Raw genomic sequence first — 26,795 nt, forward strand, 5'->3', positions numbered from 1 at the left:
GCTTTTCCAGCACTACACTTTTGACTCGAATATTCTCTGTAGCCATGCAAGAGCTTGGAACAAGACAGCAAGAGAATGCTGCGTACTATCGGACTGTGAGCAACAGCTTATACATCTGCCAGTAATGACCAGAAACAAAATACAACAAGTAGTTTTTCTAAAGATCCTTCAAAACGTCAGTTCTGTTTCTCTCTCCACAGATGCTGCCAGACCTGCTGCCAGACCTGCTGAGTTTTTCCAGCACATTCCATTCTGATTTTATAAAACAGACTTTGAAATTTCAGTCTCACTGACAGTGCTGACATTCTGATTAGTTCAACTTTATTGATACCTTGACTTTAGAAAGTGCTTCCATTTGTGGCTGGCCATTGGAAGGTATTTTGGGGCAGCAAAGAAGTACAGACTAACAAAGAAAGATTAGATTAGATTAGACTTACAGTGTGGAAACAGGCCCTTCAGCCCAACAAGTCCACACCGACCCGCCGAAGCGCAACCAACCCAGACCCACTCCCCTACATTTCACCGTTTCACCTAACACTACGGGCAATTTAGCATGGCTAATTCACCTGACCTGCACATTTTTGGACTGTGGGAGGAAACCGGAGCACCCGGAGGAAACCCATGCAGACATGGGTAGAATGTGCAAACTCCACACAGTCAGTCGCCTGAGGCAGGAATTGAACCCGGTGTACAGGATGGTGGATTGCCCATGCTAAATTGCCCACTATGTCCAGGGAATTGCAAGCTAAGTTAATTAGGTACGAGGAATGTAAGGATACAGCGGTAGGATAAGGGGGAATGGGGCTGGGTGGCATGCTCTTTGGAAGTATGTTGTGAACTTGATGGGCCGAATGGACTGCTATGATATTGTAGGAATTCTATGTTGTGGCTGTACCAAACATTGATGAGGCCACTTTTGAAGTACTGTGTACAGTTCTGGTCATTTTGCTATAGGAAGGATATGATTAAATTGAGAAGGGTGCAGAAATAATTTACCAGGATGTTATCAGGACTAGAGGGTTTGAGTTATAAGGAGAGGCCGGATAGGCTGGGACCTTTTTTCCTGCAGTGCAGGGGGTTGAGGGGTGACATAATAAAATCATGAGGGGCATAGATGAGGTGAGCAGCAAAGGTCTTTTCCCAGGGGAGTTCAGAACTAGAGGGTGTAGGTTTAAGGTGAGTGGAGAAAGATTTAAAAGGGACCTGAGGGGCAACCTTTTCAAACAGAGGTTGGTGCTTATGTGGAATGAACTGCCAGCAGTAGTAGATATAGATACAGTTAAAATATTTTCAAGGACTTTTGGGCATGAATAACAAATGTTTATTGGGAAGTAGGCCAAATGCAGAAAAGTGGGACTAGTTAAGGTTGGAAACCTGGTTGGCATGGGTGACAAGGGTCTATATCGGTGCTGTATGACTCTTTAACTCTAATCACATGATAGAAAAATGGATACTTTGAAAACTAGAGGCAGGTTAAATAATGGCACTGGCTGAACTCCCACAGATACTTCTATACAAGGAAAAAGTGCAGCCAAGTTAATAGAACAAAAACTTTGTCAAACACAGGATAAGTCCATATGGGGGAAGTGCAGTTATGCTGTTGAAACTTTTCCCAAGGTTTGTTGACAGTGGTCAGAAAGATATGCTCGGGTGCTAAGTTATTATTATTCTGTAGCTTTTAACATGCTGCAGAAAGGAAATTTCCCATTTTGGGCCAATCTCCTCCTATCTGCATTACCACGGAAGGAATTGATTTCCTGCTTTTTTTTTACTGTGAAACCCAGGCAAGCGACCCAAACTTCAACCCTGGAGGTAGGGGGTTGGGGGTTGGGGGTGGGGTGGAGTGGGGGGAGGGTGTTGGTAAATCAAGAAAAGATGGTTTGATCAAAAAACAGAATATGGCAGATTCTTAAATTCTGAAACAGTAAGAAATTGTGCTGAATGCACTCAGCAGGACTGGCAGCATCTGGAGGGAGAGAAACAGTTAATATTTTATATTAACAGTTAATGACCTCTCATAAGGCACCATTTGAAGATTGTAAGCCAGAAAACTTTGAATCAGGGAGTTCCTGCTGAGGGTTCCTGAGCAGGATGAACTAGTTCAGGAGAAGGCTTGGTGACTCAATTGTTCTCAATGGTAAGGGAATAAGTGCAGGTCGGTTGGAAGTGAATGCATAGGTTGGAAGGAGCAAGATTTCCAGCAATATTAACCAAGGCTGCATATTGATAAAATAAAGACAACAAATGTTGGTGATGAACGATAAATCTTCTGGGCTATGGTATCCACAGGCACCAGACACCTACAATTTGCGGATTAGTTTTTTGCAAAGTCCCATTCTGTTTTATGTACCTTGATATTGAGATCAGTCATCAGTTTGGCCACAAGGGGGCATCATAGCCAAACTCAATCCTATTCTTCTGGTGCACATGCCTAACAGCACTCTGTACAGAGGTCAACATAGGCAGGTCTGCTCCAATTGCCTTCCCCTTCAGTCCAGTTGCCAATGCAAAACTTTACATCCACAAGCCAACATTGGTAGGATTGCTTTCTTTTGAATTCCAGCTCTTTCATTCATTCAGGATTTAGACTGTGGGCATTCGGTCGGGTGCTTATTTAATTAGTTAAATAAAAACAATTTTTTTATTTGGGTTTTCAGGATGTCCTAGTATTGCTATTTTTAATCAACTTGCACAGATAGAATTTGACAGACTTTTGGAGTAGGTTGAACCTGACTTAGTGGGTGGCACGGTGGCACAGTGGTTAGCACTGTTGCCTCACAGCGCCAGAGACCTGGATTCAAATTGCCTCAGGCGACTCTCTGTGTGTGGAGTTTACACATTCTGCCTGTGTGTGTGTGTGTGGGTTTCCTCTGGGTGCTCCGGTTTCCTCCCACAATCCAAAAATGTGCAGATTAGGTGAATTAGCCATGCTAAATTGCCCGTAGTGTTAGGTGAAGAGGTAAATATAGGGGAATGAGTCTGGGTGGGTTGTGCTTTGGAGGGTCGGTGTGGACTTGTTGGGTCGAAGGGCCTGTTTCCACACTGTAAGTAATCTTAAAAAATGCCTGCTGGGCCACTAGCACTGCATCCCAGGAGCCCACTGATCAGTTTCAAGTTAATCACTTTAACCACTCAGTCTGCATCCCAATGTGTGCTCCTGATGATTTCTGCTGATGTCAATATGGGGCAATAGATGATTCCCATCAGGAAACTGGCTGCTCAGAAGACGGTGATGAAACTAGACCAAGCTCATGTCAAAATCATGAGGCATTTTATGATAATATTAAACCCATCCTCAAAATTTTGCCATCACCTAAGCTGGTAATGTGCTGAACAATGGCCTCACTTTAGATCAAGTGGCCCACTGCAGTTTGGGCCATTCTGAAAGTGACACCAGTCAGGATTTAAAGGGAAGTTGTTCGATTTCAACCACTGTGCAGTAAAACTAGTATTTAAGGATAGTTTTATGAAGCTGGTGCTTTTTGAAGGTTTGCAGCCAAGCTTCCAGTTGGAGAATTTTCAATTGTCACAATGATAAATTATATCATAAGTATTCCAATTGGAATCCTGACTTTGAAAGACAAAGAGGGGAAAGCAGAGAGTTATGGCAGGCATGTCAGTCTGCATCTTAGATAGATTTACTGTACCAGCTGATACCCATTCACCACCTCAGTCATGCCACTGGGCATCAAATCAGTATAATCCATTAATCTGCTTAAGGTTATGACATTGCTTCCTGTGGTATACCTACAGAAAGGGAAGAGCAGAATGTGTCATTAATACAAGCTTCATAGCACCCATTCCAAAATTCATGGAATGTCAACAGATAAATAATCTGTTGGAGTGATTGATTACTCATGATAGGATCTGCTCAAAATCCAATCCATATTCTCCAACAGGTCAGAAATTTACTTTGCTAGGTTACTCTCAATACAACAATCATTGAAATTTTGTTTCGATGTGTCACATATTTGTTTCAATTCATCTCCATAAGTGAGTAGGTTAGATGAAATGATGCTTGGGCTAGTTTTCCTGCACTCATTCTTTGGACTGCCTCCACTCCAATGATCTTCCAACAGGGAAATACTAATACTGTCAACATTTGATGTTACGTGTCCATCTTGCAGGACCGTTGAACGAAGATGGAGGATTCATCCCAGCTCTTCCCCATCTCCCTCCCTCACTCAGTTGCTGTCAGGCAGTCTCCCATGCATACGCTTGAGCACAATCTATTTTCACATGATGCAGATTTGAACTGGTGTCATGCAGCCAGAATTCTAGCCTGTGGTACCCTACACTTGCTGCCAGTGAGCATCCTTCTGTCAGACCACCTGGACCTGCACGTGCAGAAAGAGAATCGAGAAATCAGAAATATGGGGAGCTCAAATGATAGCGAATATTAACATCCTCATTGATGTGATTGGACGACATGTAGTGGGAATATTCAGAGAGAGGGGATTTATAGCTGTTGATTTAATTTGAGGGTTTTTAAGGGTAATCGGTATTAATTGCTGCTGCAGTGTGTGAACATAAGAACCAGGACCAGGAGGAGCCCATCCAGCCCCTTGAGCCTGCTCCACCATTCAATAAGATCATGGCTGATCTTTCCATGGTCTTCATTCCACCTAACCACACCATAACCAGAAATCCCTTCACTTTTCAAAAAAATTATCTATCTTAACTTCCAAAACATTGACTGAGGAAACCTCAACTACTTTCAGTGGGCATGGGAGGTAAGTGTCGAGTGGAAGATGAGGTAGTGTGAGAAGGAAAGGCACATTTACTGGCTACTCACCCACCTCGCTGACTAGATTAGGGTTTAAGTATTTAGCTTTTGTTAAGTCTCTTCCTCATAGTAACCCTCACCTGTGGCTGGTTAACTGTACCAATCTTATGCATCTTCCCATGAATTCTGCAGCTTGTTTATTTGGGTATTCAACAGGACAGCTCTTCTCCAGCGACACCATGGCAATTGTAACTGTGAATGAGTCCACTCCTTGCTGACTCATTTGGTACATCCTCAAAAAGCAGAAACTGCTTTAGGAAATCCTTTTTAGGAAAGCTGGCATGTTCCCTGCAAGCGGACATCTCTGAAACAGTCCTGATCTTAAAGCAGTGACAAGCAGCGATGTGGGTTTACAGCATAAGCTGCCGCTTAGATCCATGAAGAAAAAAAAGATGGACCACCTATTTACCTCAGTTATTGCCCATTTCTGAATCACCACTGCCTGGCTGAAAATGTCAACCCACTCCTATAATTTCTCCTTTTCTGCTGTTACCTTCTTCATCCTTCTCAGTGACATCCCATTCGTCTCCTCCTCTCTCCTCTATTCCCTCAGTCTGTACACCTGTCTGATCTCCGCCACTAATTGACTTATATGGCTGGATTGGATCAGCCAGTCTTTGTGATATTGTGAGAGTTAAACTCCTCATCTCACGAGTATTCCTACAGGACCAATTCTAACAAAGAGTCTCATTCTTCTTGAAACACTTCACTTATATTGCTGGGCTTGCTGAGCATTTATAGCACTTTGCACTTCAGTCTTTTCTCAGCCTGGGATGAGTAGGAGTGGGAGTGAGGAGAGAGTAATCATCTAGTTTAATTCACTACGAACTTGAATAGCAGCGAAAGTGAAATGGGAAGAGCCCAATTGCCCCTGATATCTGTCGGTAAATACTGGGACCCTCAGGGGTGTTTGAAAGTGCCATTTGACAGTGTGAAATTCTAAGGACTGGTGTGAATCTTGATCACTCTGAACTTTTTTCCAATAGAGTACCGTTCATTTTGAAAAGCTGCTGCAGTGAAAAAGTCTGCAGGCAAGAAAATTCCACATTCTTAATGTCTTCCTTTCTTCGCCTATTCAGGAAGGACCATCCATCAGTTTTAACGCAGCTACAACTCTTCATAACTTCTGTGTGTGGCAGCAGACACACAACATCCTGGATGATGCGCACCCATCCCATCATGACACCGCAGTCCTCATCACTAGGTAACTATTGCTTGCTCCTGAATTTCCACTTCCATTGCCTGACTCTAGATTGTTATGTTCAGTTCCTAATGTGATGACTCCCAAGGTGAATATCCTGCAATATATTAACTACAAACCAAATGTGGATTAATAGCAAAATAAACTAGCTAAAGTAAGCTAGAATGAAGCACCAGGCTGGCTGGGTTTTATGTTTAAAGATCAGTCAGTACTGTTCAATTCATGGACCGAGTACTGTTGCAAAATAAGGGTGTAATACATTGTTATTAGCCATCATTTCAGGGTATATGATCAGAGTCAGCAAGTTGCAATGAGGAAATCTCTGGGCAGTTGTCGATTTTAATTAATTATCATTGACACTTCCAAACAGCAACAATAAGAGTCCAGAGTAATCTTGATCTATATAAGCATGTCCTATTTAAAACTCTGGGCACATTAAATTCCAAATCTGAGTAACACAGACAAGTAGAGAAGGAGAACTTTCTTTGCTTGTCTGTGCCTTCTATTTTCTGAACCTCAGAGGCCAGTACCTGCCCAACCTACATTACCTCTAGTTCCTAATAATAATAGTTGAGTAATTTTTTTTAAACCCCTTAACCATTCCCTACCCCAAGGCTGTACATTAATTTCCTCTGTCAGTACTGATCAGAATTTCATTCTTTATTAAAAATTCTTATCTAGTTTAATTTGTTTGATTTTAGGGAAGACATTTGTAGAGCTAGAAACAAGTGTGATACTTTGGGTAAGTGAAACAGACCAACTTTCACAGCTAACCATGCATTGTGGGCTTACTGTACAAGATTCATGCTAAGAAAACTGGAATGGTGAACTTTTAGAATGTGATGAGATTCAAACTGCTTTTTATTGTCTCAGCATAAAAATATTGATTTAAATCTCTCTTGTTCAATCCTGTTATGCATGAAAATGCAGTTCTGATGAAAGGTTTGGATGTTTCACAGAGTTGCTCAACTGAATCCTTATGTAACTTGTAGACGTCATAAGTTTTATTTAAAAGTGATGTCCACAGTCTGTTTTGTAACAACGGATTCATAAATATGCATGAAATTTTGATCAATGCAATGTGTAGTTTCTTTGAAGGTTATGGTATCTCTGTTTCAAATAAATGACAGTTTTGTTCATTAATTTTTACCGGAAGTCCTTCTCTTAATCTCACTCTCTGTCCCAATATTTTCTGTAGCCCTTTCTCTTTCTCCCTCCATTTAACATGGCCTGTTTTCTTTCCTCTGCCTGGTGTGCTCCCCATGTTTGTTTCTCTTTCCATGCTTCTCTATTTCAGTATCTTTGCTGTATTCTTTCTTTGCCAGTGCGATTCCCGGCTTATAACTGAAATTTGGTGGAGGGAGGTTCATGTGTAATCTCTTTTCACATGCACCAGATTTCCCAAGACAGTTTTGCATTTCGATACTCTAAAGTGATTTCAAAACTTACATCTTTGCTGCTCATTATCCTACTAAATCTCTACTAATATCTACTCCTCTAATTCAAAGGTGTTTGATTTGAATTATTTAGTTGTTTGATTTTAATCAAGAAACAAACAATTCCAATACTGAACTACAAGAGGAATTTTCTGAATAATTAATTTAGTTCTGAGGGAAAAGAAAACTTTTTAGAACTATCAGAATTAGACTCTGCAGACAGAATTGGTATTTGATCATGCTTAACTTGTGTGTTTAAAGTTTGGGAGAAGATTTGTAGCTCGGGTGCTCGTTGTTGTGGTTCTGTTCGCCGAGCTGGGAATTTGTGTTGCAGACGTTTCGTCCCCTGTCTAGGTGACATCCTCAGTGCTTGGGAGCCTCCTGTGAAGCGGTTCTGTGTTGTTTCCTCCAGCTTTTGTAGTGGTTTGTCTCTGCTGCTTCCAGTTGTCAGTTCCAGCTGTCCACTGCAGTGGCCGGTATATTGGGTCCAGGTCGATGTGTTTGTTGATAGAATCTGTGGATGAATGCCATGCCCCTAGGAATTCCCTGGCTGTTCTCTGTTTGGCTTGTCCTATAATAGTAGTGTTGTCCCAGTCGAACTCATGTTGCTTGTCATCTGAGTGTGTGGCTACTAAGGATAGCTGGTCATGTCGCTTTGTGGCTAGTTGGTGTTCATGAATATGGATCGTTAGCTGTCTTCCTGTTTGTCCTATGTAGTATTTTGTGTAGTCCTTGCATGAGATTTTGTACACCGCATTGGTTTTGCTCATGCTGGGTATCAGGTCCTTCGTCCTGGTGAATTGTTGTCTGAGAGTGGCTGTTGGTTTGTGTGCTGTTATGAGTCCTAGTGGTCAAACAGGAAGACAGGACAAACAGGAAGACAGCTAACGATCCATATCCATGAACATCAGCTAGCCATGAAACAACACGACCAGCTATCCTTAGTAGCCACACATGCAAGTGACAGGCAACATGAGTTCAACTGGGACAACACTACTATTAGAGGACAAGCCAAACAGAGAACAGCCAGGGAATTCCTAGAGGTATGGCACTCAATCACAGAACCTATCAACTAACACATCGACCTGGACCCAATATACCGGCCACTGCAACGGACAGCTGGAACTGACAACTGGAAGCGGCAGAGACAAACCACTATAAATGCCGGAGGAAACAACACAGAAGCGCTTCACAGGAGGCTCCCAAGCACTGAAGATGTCACCTAGACAGGGGACAAAACGTCTGCAACATAAATTCCCAGCTCGGCAAACAGAACCACAATAACTTGTGTGTTCCTACATATCCCAACAACAGCTCACATTTATATAACATACATAAAATACTGAATAATGCCATGGGGTGTTTAACAAGAGCGATGCAATAAAAGAAACTTTTTTGACGCAAAGTGCGGAAGGAAATATCAAGACAAATAAATCAGGGTCAAAGTAGTATCTTAGAGGATGAGAGATGGGCAGAGTGGTTTGGATAGTTGAAGGCCTGGACACCAGTAGTGTCAGAGACCTACGATTAATTTGAGAGAGTACAACATTCCTGAATTGGAGGAGTGCTGAGATTTTGCCAAGGCTTACAGAGCTGGAGGAGATTACAGACATAGCTAGGAGAGGTGCCATAGAGAGATCTGAAGGCTTTGAAATTGAGTTACTGTCAGAGCTGGAGAGAGTGGAGGTCAACAAACAGAAGATGACGGGTGACTGAGATTTAGTGAAAGTTAAGAAATGGGGTCAGAGTTTTGAATGTGTGAGGGTGGAGTACAGCAGGGTATTCAGGCTGTGTTGGAATAGCCAAGTCTGGAGGTAACAAGGCAAGGATAAGGGTTACAGTAGCAGATCAGCTGACACAGTGTCAATGTCTAGCAACATTGCAGACATTTTGCTGATGGAGTGGATTTGTGATCATAAATTCATCGGGGTTAGACATAGCTACAGGATTCAGCCCTAGACCATTATCAGGGATGGAAGTTGTAACCAAGGCATGAAGTCTATGGCAGGATCAATTATATTATGTTTAATAACAGCAAAATGTTTTAGTCTTTCTAGTGTTTCATTGGAGGAAATGTCTGCTGTTCCAGTATCTTAAACCTGTGGAGTGAAAAGATGCAGAAAATCTGCTGCACATTCGTTTTTGTTAATTTCTGTTTTCATTGTCAGTTGCTGTGCTTATTGAGCAAAGGCATGCCTTGAGCTTATCAGTGTTTTAAAACATTTTCAGTTCCTTCTCAGTAATAGAAGAGTTGTTGCATATTCAAGGTTAAAGTTACAACACTATTTTCTCCTCAGATACTTTCATGTCAGTAGTATTTAGTGGAGAAAGTGAGGACTGCAGATGCTGGAGATCAGAGCTGAAAATGTGTTGCTGGAAAAGCGCAGCAGGTCAGGCAGCATCCAAGGAATAGGAGATTCTACGTTTCGAGCATATGCCCGAAACGTCGAATCTCCTATTCCTTGGATGCTGCCTGACCTGCTGCGCTTTTCCAGCAACACATTTTCAGTAGTATTTAGTGCCAGCTGTTCCCACAGCCAGGGCATACGCAGTCAGCTGCAAGGCCTACCAGATTGGCAGCATGGGAAATCCACTGAAAATTCTTTTGACATCTGTCAACCCAGCAAGCCAAACATGCACGACCCTGACCGGATATTTCTCAAGTTTTGATTCTGTTGTCAGAAATGAATCGAGGACCCACGATGGCGCGGAGGTTAGCACTGCTGCCTCACAGCGCCAACAACCCAGGTTCAATTCCATCCTCTGGCGACTGTCTGTGTGGAGTTTGCATAATCACCCCGTGTCTGCGTGGATTTCCTCTGGGTGCTCCAGTTTCCTCTCACAATCCAAAGATGTGCAGGTCAGGCAAATTGGCCATGCTAGATTGCCCGTAGTATTCAGGGATGTGTAGGTTAGGTGCACTAGTCAGAGGTAAACGTAGAGGAGTAGGGGAATAGGTCTGGGTGGGTTATTCTTCAGAGGGTCAGTGTGGACTTGTTGGGCTGAATGGCCTGTTGCCACAGTGTGGGGATACTATGATTAAAGTATTTGAACATTATTATCTCTGATTTATATAATTGTAAAATGGTAAAGCTTTCCGAAAGAGCTATGATATTACTATCAGTGCTAGTTCTGCTACTGGAACTTTGATAATATCCCCATTTTGTGATTCATTTACTGAATCATGTTTATCGCTTCTTTTCAAAAAAACTGTTCATATTTCCTCTTAAATGTATGGACATCACCTCAATCACTATCTGTGATAAAGCATTTCATTTTATAATAACCATCCTCGTGTAGTGAGAAAGAAGTACCCCTTTTTTTTCATTAATCCTGTGACTGTGTCTTCTTTATTTGTAAAGTGCCAATGACTGAAATAATCTTCAATAATTTACCCTCTCAAAATCTTTCATATTTCTGGTCACCCTTAACATTGCCCATGTGAGGGGAAGAAATGCTCACATTCTGAAACTTTGTCCAAAGCCTTTGATTCTAATAAATCTTCATTGTTCTGTTATCATTCCTATATGACTCAGTCAGTGTCTTCAACTTCACCATTACCTTCTTGGTGGCTCAGTAGTTAGCACTGCTGCCTCACTGTGCCAGGCACCCGGATTAAATTCCACCTTCAGGCAACTGTGTGGCATTTGCACATTCTCCCTGGGTTTGGGTGGGTTTCTTCTGGGTCTCCGATTTCCTCCCACTGTCCAAAGATGTGCAGGTTACGGTGGATTGGCCATGCTAAATTGCCTACAGTGTCCAAGGATGTGTAGGTTATGTGGATTAGCTATGGGGAATGCAGGTTACAGGAATAGGGTGGGCAGCAGATGGTCAGTGTGGACTTGAAGGGTTGAATGGCCTGCTTCCACTCTGTAGGAATTCTTCGAACTTCCAGTACAACCCAGCCTTCTGACACAATTTCTGTTTCCCTAATTGCGCTCTGTTATTTCTTTTCTAATTTCCCTCCACATTCTGGTGTACACACCGTGAGGGCTAGCTTTCTTTCTAATTTTAGTTGTTTCAGTGCAGAGTCCTTTCGAATGTTTCTCTCAGTCACATTTATGACAGCCACAGCTTTGATTTTCCTCAGTAAAAAATTGACAAAATAGGAATTTCTGCCTTTGTTCACTCTGTGGAATTCCTGATGAAGAACTTATGCTCGAAACGTTGACTCTCCTGCTCCTCGGATGCCTCCTGCCCAGCTTTTCCAGCACCACACTTTTTGACTCTGATCTTCAGCACCCGCAGTCCTCACTTGCTCCTATTGTGACATCCCTCATTGCAAAGTGATTAAACATTTTTTCACACTTCATTTGCTTCCTTGGATTGCTTGGAAATACTTATACTAACAATCGATTCTCAACCCCTTTCAACCTGTCTGATTTCACAGTTATGTGCTCATTCCATAATTTGAACTTTTCTTCCAAAGCCTATAATGATTTTAAGATTTCAACCCTGCTGAGGTATGACATGTTGTGAGAGTAGAAAAGTTACAACGGACCTTTATAAGAGATGTTTAAAGGGACAGTGTTTGGTTTTGAGCAGACTGTTTCCACTGGCAGAATGATTGATAACTAGAGGACACAGATTTAAGGCAGTTGAAAAGAATATCAGAGGGGCTGGAGTGAGGAAGATATTTTTACACTGCAAGTTATGTTTAACACACAGTGTCTGACAATGTGATGGGAGCAGATTGAATAGGAAGCTTGAAATAGACTTGCATAGATATTTGAAACAAATAAAATTCAGAGCTATGGAGTGGAAATAATTGAGTAACATTTTCAAAGGGCCGGTACAGATGTAATCGGCTTTCTTCATACGTTAAGGTTCTATGGATTTGTATTATTCCCCTTTGATTTTTAGCACACTTCTTTCTAGACCTTTTTCATAAATTTTCTAATCATAGAGCCCCAAGCTTTGATGCACACTCTAATGTCCAAACATACTTAACTGATGATGCCCTGACCATTTCATTTGAGTATCTCTCATCGCTGGTCTACTATTTGAAATGAGACTTTTAATCTGGGCTGGATTTAGACTTTTATTTGACTGAAATGAACAGTCTAATGGATTTTTATCTGTTTTAAGATCTCTTTTCTTCATTGTAATCTCAATTAGGTTATTTAGCGTCAAGTTGCTAATTTAAATTTGTTCACTTTGAAAAGCATACAAGTGGGCATTGAATGATAATTTGGATAGAAATACTGTGCAATGTTATCATGAAGAAGCAAGAGATTAGCACCAGGTAATGATGCTTGTTTGAAGCATCAGTGCAGGTATAATTGGCTGAATGGTCTCCTCCTGTACCGTATCAATTCGAGGATTCTTGTCTTCTTCACAAAAAGTTGTGTATATTAAGGAGCATCAAAATCAAAGAACTGCAAGAATTTAAATTGATTTGTCAAATAGTTTGAGCTAAGTTTCTTTCAGTTAAGACAAAGTGTATTTCAGGCTGTTCTTGTTCTGCCGAATCTGAAGTAACCTGTCTGATTGTACTGTGCTTGATATATTTCAACAACTCTTCCCCACATTTGACTACAATTTTAGTTGAGCTTCGAACGGTTAAAGTGGCCCTTAATAATAATTCCATTATTGCTTAGTAAATTTTCTAAATTCCCTAAAATTATCAGAACATTTCTTTCTCTATTTTTTTCCCCGCCATTTAACAGGATATCATTGACTCCCTGTGTAGGAACAAAGGAAAAGGATTATGCTATTTTAACACCAAATCCTGTTCTGGCATTTTTGCTGGTTGATGTGAGCCTCATTTACTCACCTTTACCAAGCACTCAAATGATTATATAACAAAAAATATTAATTTTCAGGCTGAAGTATTACAACTGACCTAGCTTTCAAGGGATAGAGTTACATGTTTCCACTTTCTGCACACTTTGTAATGCTTCCATATCTTCCTTAAAGCACAGTGCTAAGTGTTGGACATAATGCTTCAGTTGAGGCTGAAGCAGTTTTTTTAAAATTGAAATTTATTATACATCTCTTGCCTGTGCATTATGCCTTTATTTATAAAGCTCATGGTATGTATGTTCTGAATCTTTCCAAACTTGCCCTGCTATCTTCACTGATTTGTGTACATATATCCCCATGTGGTTCCTTGGTCTGATTCCCTCACGAGTGCAAATACTTTACGTTTCTGTATTTAAGTACTTCAATAAGTTCACCCTCCATGCAAACTAGATCTATGCAAGCCAATTTTCAGATCTAACCTTTTTAATCCCTGATATTATTCTGCTGAGTAGTCCTTCCAAGTATAGTATATCATTGTTGAGGTGATGTCTGTGCAATTAAGCATGCCCACCTCCTTATAGTGTCTTTAATCGTCACACCTATCCAATATCTTGATTGCAATATTTATATTGGTATTCAAATCTTTTTGTTCCTTTACAGTTCCTAGATACACAATTAAAGGAAACTTTGATTTGTCTTTCTTGGATCCAAAACGGATGATGACACATTCGGCCATTTTGACCTCCATTTGCTCAGTCTTGAAAACCCAAACCATTTCTTTTCTCTTTGCTGTGTGCAACCCCCAGTGTCTTCCAATATAATGTCATTTGCAAACCTTAAAAGAAAAGATTCCTATTTATGTGGAATCTGACACGACCACAGCAACTTTAAAACATTTACAAGTGATGAAGTGTTTTTGAAGTATAGGCACTGTTAGAATAACCGAAACATTGTGGCCAATTTGAGCACAGCAATCGTCCAAAAGCAGTAATGTGATAATGATGAGATAATCTGCTGTTATAATGTTGATTAAGCAATAAATATTGGCCAAGATACGAGGGATAGCCTCCAAGCTTTTCTTTGAAGAAATGCCATGAGACTTGGATGCACAACTGTCAGCCTGAGTGCCAACTGAGCCAGAGCTAACATTTCAACACTCAGCTCTTCAAACCTTCATCTGAATCATTGTTACACAAGCTGAAGCTCTCATTCAGTTCCATGAAGACATGTCATATCCAGTCAAATAGCCTAGGTTCCCTTCATGCCTAATCTCTGTCTCCAGCTAATATCCACCCCATTACAATTCTGTGCACTAACAATCTCTTTAGTCGAACAATGTTGATTGTCTTCCAGAATGATTAGGGGATGCAATGGCGTAATGGTATTATTACTGGACGTCTAATCCTGAGACTAGGAGAAAGGACTGCAGATGCTGAGATAAGAGTTGAAAAGTGTGGCAGGTCAGGCAGCATCCAAGGTGCAGGAGAATCCTCGTTTTGGGCATAACCCTTCATTTCTAATCCTGAGAAACAAGGAGTGTTCTGGGCACCCAAGTTCAAATCCCACCACGACAGAGGGTGGCATTTGAATTCAATGAAAAAAATCTGGATATGAGAATCTAGTGATGACCATGAATCCGTTGTCGATCGTAGGAAAAACCCGCTTGCTTCACTAATGCCATTAGGAGAGGAAATCTGTCATTCTTTACCTGGTTCAGGATCGCAGTAATGTGGTTGATTCTTAACTGCCTTCTGGGCAATTAGGAATGAGAGATAAATGCTGGCCTAGCCAGTGACACCCACATCTCATGCATGAAAGAAAAGTCCATAGTTGTAACATCCATAGAGTTGTAACTTTGATGTTATGTGCTTCATCTCTAGAGTTCAGTTGTTTTGACAACATTTAGAAAAATGCAGTCATGAGATCCATAGAGACTCCCTTATAAAATGTGTTGTTAGCCTGCTTTTAAAATTAGTCAGACATGATGTACTTGCCCAATATTATTTTGTTAAAGTAATTCATAGAATTGCTGGCATGGCCAATGTTTTTGGCCCATTGTGTCCTATACTCGAGAAGTCAGTCGAGCTGAGCCGCCATCTTGGACTGTTGAAGTTCAATGTACATTCACAATGTTGTTAAGGGAGTTTCAGGAATTTCATCCAGTGACAGAGCAGCAATAGTGATGTAATTCCAAGTCAGGATGGTGTATGATTGGGAGCAGAATTGAAGTTGTCAATGTTTTCAAGGTTTCTGTCCTTGTCCTTCCGAGTGGTACAGATCATTGGTTTAGTATTTGTTGTCAAAGATGAGTTGCTGTAATATGTACTGTAGATGGTATGCACTCTCTGCCACTGAGTGCAAGTGATGAAGGGAGTCAATGTTGAAGGTAGTGGATGGGCTGCTGATCAAGTAGGTTGCTTTTTCCTGGATGGTGTTGATTTCTGGAACGTCATTGGCGCTACATTCATCCAGGCAGGTGGACAGTATTCCATCACTCCCTTTCAAAAGTCCAAAGTTAGTTGCCATAAATTTTCCAGTCTCCAATATGATTATGTAGCCACATTATTTACATAGAGACAAAAAAGAACTGCAGATGCTGGAATCCAAAGTAGACAGACAGGAGTTTGGAAGAACACAACAAGCCAGGCAGCATCAGGAGGTAGAGAAGTTGATGTTTCAGGTATAACTCTTCTTCAGTCCTGAAGAAGTATTACACCCAAAATGTTGATTTCTCCACCGTCTGATGCTGCCTGGCTTGCTGTGTTTTTTCAGCCTCCTGCCTGTCTACATTATCTACATGGCTCAACCAGATCAGTTTTTGATCAATGGTAATTCCCAGGAGTTGATCATGTGGGATTCACTGATGGTAATGTCTTGAATGTCAAGGGGAGATGGTTTGATTCTCTCTTGTTGGAGATGGCCATTACTTAGCACTTGTAAAACAGAAGTGTTCCTTGTCACTTAGTCTAAGCCTAGATACTGTAGACAGCTACTGACTGTTTCAGTATCTGAGGAGTCATGAATGGGGTTGAGCATTGTGTAATTGTCCAGAGTTTCTGGAACTCACTGCCTACAGCACTGTGGGTGCATGTACACCACGTAGACTGCAGCAATGAAGAAGATGGTTCCTTACCAGCTTTTCATACATAATTCCAGGATGAACATTAAATGCTTGCCTTGTCAACCTGGTTCAAATCCCATGAATGAATTAAAAAAAAACTCATCCTCTATTTCTAACCATTCATCCTACAAGATGTCCTGAGATGAAGTAATTAGCATTCAATGACCACAAGCAGAGTTATTTTTGCCAAGTATGCCTCTAACCAGCAGAGAACATACCCCAATTTCCATTAAGTATAATTTTCTAGACTGCTTTGATGTCACACAGACAAATGCCACTTTGATATTATGTGCTTCATCTCTAGAGTTCAGCTGTTTTGATAACGTTTAGAAAAATGCTGTCATGAGATCTGGAGTAAATCAATAATTGGCTCGGTTGGATTTGTCCTCCTCATTGTGAGTCTCACACACACCTGAGCAGTCTGCCATATTGCCAGGTTGATGCCACTATTGTAAATATATTGGAACGATCTAACTTGGGCGCATCCACTTCTGGGATAATAAGGCTTAAATACCACAGCTGGTATATTGTCAGGTCGCCTTGACTGCATTGAGAGCTTTCAACCATTTCTTGCAATCATGGAGTAAATTGAATTGGCTGAATCAAATCCAATTGAGGAATGATATGTTTGCACTCTCCTGCCCCTGTAGCTTGCTTAACCAGCTACTACTGTTCATGACTAGAGGTATCAGAAGTGTAGAGCTTTGAGCTTGTTGATTGGTGTGAGGCCACTTAGCTGCCTATAGCATTGTACTTTTGTTGATTAATATGAACATGGTCCTATGTTGTAGTTTAGCCAGGTTTACATCTCACCTTTACGTATGACTGGTGCCTGATATGTTCTTCCCCCTCTTCATTAAACTAGAGTCAGTTTCCTGGGAACAGTAGGGTGAGGGATGTACCAGGCTCCTGAGCTGACCAATTATATTGGATACAATCCTGACGCTACTGTTGGCTCTCAGCACTACATGACTGCCCAGTTTTGAGCTGAGAGATCTGTTTTTGAATCATTTTTGTTTATTATGTTACACAACACTGGCAAAAGTATCATCACTGTGAAGATGGATCGTTGGCTGTGCAAGAAATTGAGGTGGCGGTTTCTGGACAGATGTGTTTGCTTCAGGTAGTTTTGCAAGGAAAATGTCAAGTAGGATTATCTGTCTTGTTGCTTGCTTTCTCACATTTGGCAAATTGAACCCCCCCCCCCCCCCCCTCACCAACCCCCCTTCTCACCACCCCTCACTCAGACATCTGATTCCAGTAACTTTCTCATTCCCCTGCACTAGTTTGGTCACCTAGCAGTTGGAGTGGGGAAGGGAGCGTTGGCAGGGAGTTTCTCACATTTTGAGTTCTTTATTTGGTAATTGGTCTAGCCTTGAAATTGCATGATGAAGAGTGTCTTTGTTATGATAAAACAATTGCAGGGTACAGGATGGATGGCTTTTCCTTTCTTCTTGCTGAAATTCTTTTGGATAGGAATATTTGGTTTCCATTCTTGCCCCAGTTGAAGCTTAAGTTATCATAAAGACTATAACAACACCGTCTTGCAATTTAATTATGACTTCAATCATATCATTCAGTACTCTGTTGGCTTTAATTGGTGTAAGCAAAGTCACAAGCCAAAAATATACAGACTCCTCCATCTCTGAGATTCATAGTCTTCACAGAGTTAAAGTGTCATCCTTTTTTTTGTTATAGTCTGTAATATAAATTAGTCTGCTATTGTGCTGCTCAGTTATCTATTTTGTACCACCTCAAGTGCTTCTTCAGATTTAAAAACTCCTCCTAACTTGTAATTTGCACTTACAACTACATCAAGAATCAGGAAACTCAACACTTGGAGGGCTCCACATAAACATCTTTGGGCGGCACGGTGGCACAGTGGTTAGCACTGCTGCCTCACAGTGCCTGAGACCTGGGTTCAGTTCCCGACTCAGGCGACTGACTGTGTGGAGTTTGCACGTTCTCCCTGTGTCTGCGTGGGTTTCCTCCGGGTGCTCCGGTTTCCTCCCACAATCCAAAGATGTGCAGGTCAGGTGAATTGGCCATGTTAAATTGCCCGTAGTGTTAGGTAAGGGGTAAATGTAGGGGTATGGGTGGGTTGCGCTTCGGCGGGTCGGTGTGGACTTGTTGGGCCGAAGGGCCTGTTTCCACACTGTAAGTAATCTAATCTAATCTTCCACATCAACATAACTCATCCAAATGCTAGATAACACTTTTTTATCCCATTATAATCATCTGACTTAAAATAGCTACCTTTTGTCCAGAACAAAAAGCAAATTTAAAGTTCAATTTATTGATAAAACTTGGAGTTCACTAATGAAATAACTCACTCGTCCTGAACTGGTCTGACTTGTGTTTGATTCCACACTTACAGTGATGTGGTTGACTCTCAACTGACCTCTGTTCAAGGGTAAGTCCTGTTAGCATTCCACAAAAGAATATAATAAAAGAACATTAATTGGACAGAGCCTTTGCCTTCAGAGTCATTACTGGGTGGTATTTTACTAGCTTATCATAAAGCTAGCCCTCAAGTTTAAATTGTTCCATTTTCCATCAATTCCATTTTACATGGTGTTGATGTCATCTGCTTAAATTATCCTTTATTGGAATTGGGCATCACATTAATCAGTTTATCATTCACTAGAGCCTTCACAGCTTCCAACTCCCTCATATTGACTTGCAAATTTCTAACACTTTTTTTTAGCAAAACGGTGAGATACCATATACCCTGAGATGTATGTGTTTTGAACCTTTTGAACCTCTGGAAGGGATTCACATTAAGCATGTTAAAATTCAGAAGTTTCTGCTTCTATCCACAGGCTGTTGGAATATTATGCTAGTGGTTAACTATGGACCACTGTCAATTGGATTAAACCTGTTGGACTATAACCTGGTGTTGTGTGATTTTTTTAACCCACTAATCCTAGTTTATGACACCAGTAGGGCAACTGCAGATAAAAGTGGGAGATAAAAATTCTTTGACAATGGAATGGTTTTAATCAAGTGAGCCATAGATGTCAATCTGATGTCCACAGCAACAGGAGTCTTCAGTCATTGTTGCATGCTGTATTCTGCATAAAATCAAACTGTAGAAAGGATTTGTCCTTTCTGAAGAGAGTGATAATGACAAAGAAATTGAAGGTGAAGACCCCAATGTGCACATATCAGGAAGGGGGAAGAATAACCATCCCATCTCTGCTAGCAAAATGAGATGGCCACTCAGAACTGATTGCTTTTTCACTGAATAAAAACAGTGACGTGGAATCAAATTTCCTCCTGTTTCTCCTCCTCCAACTGGTCAAATTATCATATCACTCCCGTTTGCTTCCATAATGCTTCACAGCTTCATCATTCAAGCTCACTAGTGCACAAACCTCCATTGAAGTGGATGGGCCTATTCAGTCATGAGTACCACGCAGAGTTTTCAATAATTTCATATAGCCTATTTGATGTTTATCTTACTGCTTCTTTGAAGAATCAAAAACTGCTAAGAATGAGTACCTCTTAATTCTCCACGGTACTCCTATGGAAGATTGACAATCTGATCTCGTCTTTAGGCAATTTATGTCAATTAGTATCTGCCTAATTTTCAACCTGATACAGCGCTAAGTGTCAATATGTTATCAAATAGGATACCACGATTCAAATAGAACCCCGTGGTTAAAGAAACTCTGTGTATAGCCAACAGCAGTGCAGCAACGTTATCTTTGAGGCTTTGGCACTTCAGGTTAAAGGTAAGCTACAAGCAACTCTCCTACAGAATTGGAGTACAGGTTGTTCTGTCATAGCATGCGTTTTGTCAACAAAACTTCACTAACCTGATTGGCAAATTGGGGGCACTGTTTCTAAAGTGCAAACACTTTAAACGCTGTTTCCAAAAAACATGGGATTCCACAACCATTGTGTTATAGAAGGACTGATCCTTTAGATAATAGAGAGCGTATACATACTTCACAATCTAGAGTTCTCAGTCTGAGTACGAATGTGTTTCTTGAATTCAGTCTTCAAATAGGAGAAGCTAAGAGCCAGGAACTGTCAGTCTTGGAACAACAGATCAAGGAACATTTGGTTCAGAAACTGTCAGCCATGGAACAATCCACCAAAGGAAAATGGGTAGAAAATTTACAAGGTTCGCTAGACTTGTAGCAGAACACACACAGAGAAGACAGTATTCATTGAGATTAAATACGTTGGCATGAGAAATTTGTTTCAAACTGTAAGCAAGATGGAAACGTGGAGCTATACTGGATTGGCAGAAATGTTTTACACTGCTATCAACACTGAAGAGAGTTCAGACTGCAAGAATCAGCAAAGTTTGTAAGAATTCACATGAAATCATATTGTCCATGAGCACGATAGCCCACTTGAGCTCATTGGTGAATCTTTAACTAATGTAGTTCAGAGTCCCAGAGAGCTTGGTGAACATTAGTATTGACAGATTTAAGTCTGCTGTTGGATTTTGAGGTGATTTAGAAGATACACGTTCAAACAAAGAATTTCATTTCCTTAACTTCCCACGATCAGGAAGAATACTAAGCAATGCTAAGCAAGACACAATCCTCAAATAATTTGACAGAAGGAGTGAATATGTTGATTCCAACAAAACTGTAGCCACCAAAGTTGAAATAAAATATTGCAGCCCATCAGCAAGTTAGAGTCTACACACTTGCCCACAGATTTACTGGCAGGTTTAAAATAAGAACTGCTGATACAGGTTAAAGACTTGATCCATACAGCTCCTTGGAAACTACCACTGATGGTCAGTGCTGAAAACTTCTCTGGTTTCTGTAATAATCTCTGTTGTATTCTTGTAATTTGTACATATTGCATTATGCAATAAACTGCATCCTGTTTGAGACAATTGCCTCTTCACTTGAGAATACCAAGTGGTTTTCCTCACTCACACTAGACCAAGCAGGCCATGTAGACCTCCATGCTGAAGGAGGAGGATGGCAGTAAATCCTTCTTATAGTGAGCTACATTACAGAAGGATCATGATGTGCAGTGCTATAGACTGTTTGCTTATACATGAGAGGAAACACTGAAGAAGTAGTTGTCACTATAATGAGAGACTGCAATGTCTGTTCCTACTCTTTGTAGCATGTTATCACAGAGCGTGGACTTCAATTTGATTTGGTTGGTATTATTGTGGACTTAAGAATTGCCACTGCCATTTATTGGAACCAGGAAAAAAACTTGTAAAGATTCCTCTTCTGATTCCTGCACTGTTATTGTGGAATTTCCCATGAATTTATTCTTGACTCCCCCTCTTTATTCCTTTCATCTTTCACGCAACCTTTCAGTGAATTCAACTGAAGATATACGTTGGTTTAAAATGTACCAAGACAGCATCCAGTCTTGAATGCTGTAATTTCCTGCAGTTAAACCTTCAGAGAATTAAAACCATTGCTAGCAGTCCCTGCCACAAACATTGTTCTCTCAGCATCAATTTCATGCTCCTTCACTCATTAATCACAATCTGAACATTGAGCTGAAATTTCACCTTCATATCTTTCCCATCACAAAGGTTGTCTGCTTTTATCTCATTGTATCTTCTGTCTATTCCATCTCAGCTCATCTGTTACCTGTACTTTGTCCAGCCTCAACTATTCAATTACCTCGTTAGCCAGTCCCCCAAGTGTCACAACCCATGATGCCCACATCCCTGACTTGTATCCATCGCATCTGTTTTCCCTGAGAATGCAGAAATCGTGTTGCATTAATGTCTTTCCTTTTTAACTTGAGCTAAATTTGTATATTCTAAGACAGACCTGAGCCTGGGGCATGAACTCTAGCTTTATTTTTCAAAGCCCAATGTTTAATTCACTCCTGATGGTTATTTGAAAAACTCCACTATGCCTAATCCGCCATGTTTTCAAGTAAAGGTGACGCTTTGGTGTCATGTTCAATTAAGAATGTTTCCTGTTCCTTGTCTAATACTGCTTATATCGAGGTGAAGATTGTGCTATCGTTCTCTAAGGAAGCTTATGGTGGAAAGTAATTTGGAAGAGACAAGTACAAATCCTGAAATTACTTTTCTTTCCTGCTTGTTTATCAAAATGCAAATGTTAATGGAAAACCCCCATGTGATCCCTTCCAATCACCACAAGCTGCAATGCTCCTGAGTGAAGGGAAGGGACTCTCCTATTGTTGAAGCTCACCAGCAAAAAAAAACGCACTTTGTAAGATATTGAAGGCCAACCTATTCCTATGGAATTTGACATTATTGAGTAGGACAAGTGAAGGGAGCAGTGGGGAGAGGTTTTGGGCAAAGGAATTTTTCTAACTTTGGGTTGCAAAGGATCCAAGAGGGCTTGTGCAATATATAGAAACATACTGGTTTTGTTTGGTCAATTGGATTGATGATGATAAATAATACTTATAACTGGCAGTGAACTCTTAAAAAGAATGGTATAGTAGACATTTTGATTTGCCAGATAATAGAATTTAAAATATTTCCGTCTGTGATGGTGTGAGAACATTCAGACCTCGTGTATATTGGGTTCCCTCCATCACTGGACTCATGTTCCACTGTGCGAAAAACAGATTAGAATAAGTTGGTGTGACACTTTGAACAAAGAGGGATAATTAGAAAGAAAATGACCAGTAGCTATCTTGATAGTTTATCTTTAACTTAGTTTTATGCGCCACCCTTTCAGCCAAAGGCATATGTAGTACACAGGGGTGGTTATAAAAGAGCCAGAATATTTCTGTCCAAGGCAAACAATTCTAACTCTTACTGTCCTTGTACTCTCATAAAGCTCTGGCTCACTGCTACTAAATTTAAACTGCATGTTCCCATTCTTTTCAGGATTAGCAGAACTTGGTACAATGTGCGATCCATATCGCAGCTGCTCCATTAGTGAGGAGAACGGTCTAAGTGCTGCCTTCACTATAGCTCACGAATTGGGACATGTGTAAGTAATTTTACTGTCTATAGGCTGATGTCTCTCTGATAATTGTGCTATTTAAGTTTTTTGCAACTGGATATGATCGAGGCAGTGGTCAGACATGATATGAAATTATGTTTAGCCACATGACATTTACTATTTTCTTGCTGAAAAGTTTTGTTTTCCTCCTTTTCCTTTACACATGCACCTGCCAAATTACAGGCCTGCACCCTACTGATCTTTACTAGTTAACTTGAAGTCTCTCTGTTATTTAATTTTCTTTCCTCTCAGATGTAATGTGATAATTACATGGCTTTGAAACCGGTTTAACCAGAAAATAGGGCTTTTGATTAAAGAACTTTTAGGTATGAAATTTAAGATTTTAACTTTAATTGTTTTACATGTGGCAATATTAAAGAAACTATTAAAAGTTGTTTTTAATCAAACACCAGAATGGGGAAATGTGTCAATTTAAAATAACTCAAAATACTATTGAATTGTTGATGTTAATTTAATCAGGGAGGTGAATTGCCCTCTCTGATTCACTGTCCGTCTGCAACAAAACTTGAACAGCTAATCTGTTCTCAATCCGTGCCAAGGGGACACAAGCTGCTTTTATGTAATCTCTACTTGTAATCGTACCTTGTGGAACTCTTTACCATTCTAGGGAATCTGTGTTGAACTCCTGCCAAAGCTAACACCCTTTCTAAGGTGCAATTGGCAGAACTACAACAGTACACCAAATATGGTTTAACCACAGCTTTATAAAGCTTGATATTCCTCTTCTCATATTCAAGCCTTCTAATTATTGAAGCTACCACTCCATTAGTTTTTTAAAAAATATTTTTTGATGGGTGGCACGGTGGCTCAGTGGTTAATACTGCTGCCTTTCAGCTCCAAGGTCCCAGGTTCAATTCCAGCCTTGGGTAATTGTCTGTGTGGTGTTTGCACATGTCTACATGGGTTTCATTCGGGTACTCTGGTTTCCTCCCACAGTCCAAAGATGTGGGGGTCAGGTGAATTGGCCATGCTAAATTGCCCATAGTGTTAGCTGCATTAGTTGGAGGGAAATGGGTCTGGGTGGGTTACTCTTCGGAGGGTCGGTGTGGACTGGTTGGGCCGAAGGGCCTGTTTCCACACTGTAGGGAATCTAATCTATTGAGCAATACATTTTTAGTATTACAACAAATACAAAGCAATACAATTCAAAACAATACAAATAAAGAACACCAAAAACATTTTTAAAAACCCAAACCTCCCTCATGTTCAGATATATAAATATGTATATTAAAAAATATAATAACTCCAATTACTTAACTAAATAAATAATGACTAACAACAAACTAATAAATAATAATAATACAGCTCAGCCAAGCAAAACACTAACACTCAAATATTGAGAGCAATACTTTTCACCTATCCATACATTCGCAGTTCCCCCTCTCTGGATATTGGACTCGCAAAACACAATCGTTGCGGCTATATAAAAACCCTTGTTAGTGTGGCAGACAAATCTGTGTTCCAAAAAGGGCTGCCACATGTCTTATAGAAATTCTCAGTTTTGTGGTGTACCATACTTGAGAAAATCCAAGGGGTTATGCTCCTTAACAATCTTCTGCCAACCCGACAGGCCCAGGGGATTTTCGAATCCCGAACCTAACAAGGTATTCTTTCTTGTGCAGAAAGTGAAGATGTGGAAAATTTTTCTTGTGCACATCTACAGGTTACACACTGGGCAGGCCAAGGAGAAGAGAGATCGGGTCCTTCTCCACCCTTACACTCAAAATTCCCTCTATTGCACCCACCACAGCGCTTCAGTATGTTTTAAGCCTATCACAGGATTAGAGACAATAGATAAGAGTGCCCGTACCAACTTCATACTTGGGACATATTAAAGATACCCCTAGTTTGAATTTTGACAAACCATCCGGAGCCAAATGGACCCTGTGGAGAATCTTCAACTGTAAGGCCTGGGTCCTATTGCAAATTGATATCTTCCTTGCATTTTCCCAAATATCTTCCCATGCCTTTGAGGAGGCCTCAAAGCCTAGCTGTCTCTCCCACACCCCGCAGAGTCAATCAAACTCATCTGAAGGCCCCCCACCCCACTCCACCCCACAACAAATGGGGGGGGAGTATTCATTTTAATAAGCGTTATCAGACCTAACCATGAGACTGGATGCGCCTCCCACCTTTTGAAGGTCTTGTTTGATTTTTGTCGAATAATTGAACAAAATTAGCTTTAAAGAACTGGAGTAATGAATATGCCCAAATACATAACCCCGCTGTGACCATTTAAATGGGAATTGAAATTCGCCCTCTAGACCTAGCATCTTTGTAAGACCACGCATAGGCATAGCCTCTGATTTTACAAAATTAATCTTGTACCTGGAAATGGTGCCAAACGAGCTGATGTATTGGATCAGGTGAGGCACTGAAATTGCTGATTTTGACAAAAAAAATCAATATAATTTTGTCCCCACTTCTGGAGCTGATATATTAGGATCCCTACGAATAACCTCCACCAACGGTTCAATCACCAACGAAAGTGGACAGCCCTCCCGGCTGCCCCTGAAAATATTAAAATTGCTTGATTGTACCCCATTGATGATGACCACAGTGAGATGGTCACTGTAGAGAACCTTTACCCATCTTATAAAGACTTTGCCCAAGCCAAACCGCTCCAGAGTATAAAAAAGATACGGCCACTCAACTCTGTTCAAATGCCTTCTCTGCATCTAGAGAAATTGCCAATCCCTGTATTGACTGTTGTTGACATGCTTGAATTACATTAAGCAGCCTTTTAACATTATTGGAGGATTTGCGACCCTTTACGAAGTCCATTTGGTCCTCTTTAACAATAGAAGATAACACAATCACCAGCCTTAATCCGAGAGTCTTAGAGAGGATTTTAAAGTCCACATTTAGGAATGAAATGGGCCAGTCAGAAGCACAGTGCTCCGAGACTTTCCTTTTTTTAAGAATAAATGAAACATTGGCCTCTCTTAGAGATGGCAGGAGATGATCATGACTGTACGAGTCATTGAACATGTTGAGCATTGGGCCTGACAATATGCTTATAAATTCCTTATAGAATTCGCTGGGAGGTCCATCAGGATTGGGTGCCTTTCCACTCTGAAGCTGCTTCACAGCCTCCTGCATCTCTTGCTCTGATAAAGGGGACATTGAGAAAAGATTCTTGTTCGGGGGTCACACCTGGGAGCTCCAGATCCTTGTAAAAGGACTCCATCTTGGCCCTCCCCTCCTCACAACCCTCAGATTGGTATAATACAGAGTAAAATCTCTGGAATGCTGCATTAATCTTTTTTGGAATCACATGTTAGGTTCCCAGACCCTTCCTTAATCGACGTTCTGTCTTGAGGGGCACCCCTTTTCCTGGCGAGATATGCCAAGTATTTGCCTGGCTTGTCACCATGCTCATATAACCTTTGTTTTGCAAAGATAAGCTCCTTCTTTGCTGTCTGCATGAGCATGGAATTCAATGCAGTCTGCAGCGCCATCATCCTCTGCAGCTTGGCCAATGAGGGCCTGTCAAAGTAAGCCTTCTCGGCTGCCTTCAACCGTGCTTTGTGGAGACGTTGCTGCTTGTCCT

The 26,795-nt window shown here is 40.9% G+C and overlaps 1 protein-coding gene across 6 annotated transcripts in view; it reads left to right on the forward strand.

Moving 5' to 3' along the window:
* The window catches only part of LOC132824993 (A disintegrin and metalloproteinase with thrombospondin motifs 20-like), a 383,141-nt gene that overhangs the window by 128,412 nt on the left and 227,934 nt on the right, over positions 1 to 26,795 (forward strand). For 5 of the 6 annotated variants that reach the window (XM_060839950.1, XM_060839951.1, XM_060839954.1 and 2 more), the window contains 3 exons: positions 5,866 to 5,990; positions 6,689 to 6,729; positions 23,104 to 23,209. In XM_060839950.1, the coding sequence (XP_060695933.1) occupies positions 5,866 to 5,990; positions 6,689 to 6,729; positions 23,104 to 23,209 (272 nt within the window). The remainder of the gene's footprint in view (positions 1 to 5,865; positions 5,991 to 6,688; positions 6,730 to 23,103; positions 23,210 to 26,795) is intronic. The other variant, XM_060839955.1, reaches the window with a different exon arrangement.

Source organism: Hemiscyllium ocellatum, chromosome 19 (genome assembly GCF_020745735.1).
Source record: "Hemiscyllium ocellatum isolate sHemOce1 chromosome 19, sHemOce1.pat.X.cur, whole genome shotgun sequence".
NCBI lineage: Eukaryota > Metazoa > Chordata > Chondrichthyes > Orectolobiformes > Hemiscylliidae > Hemiscyllium > Hemiscyllium ocellatum.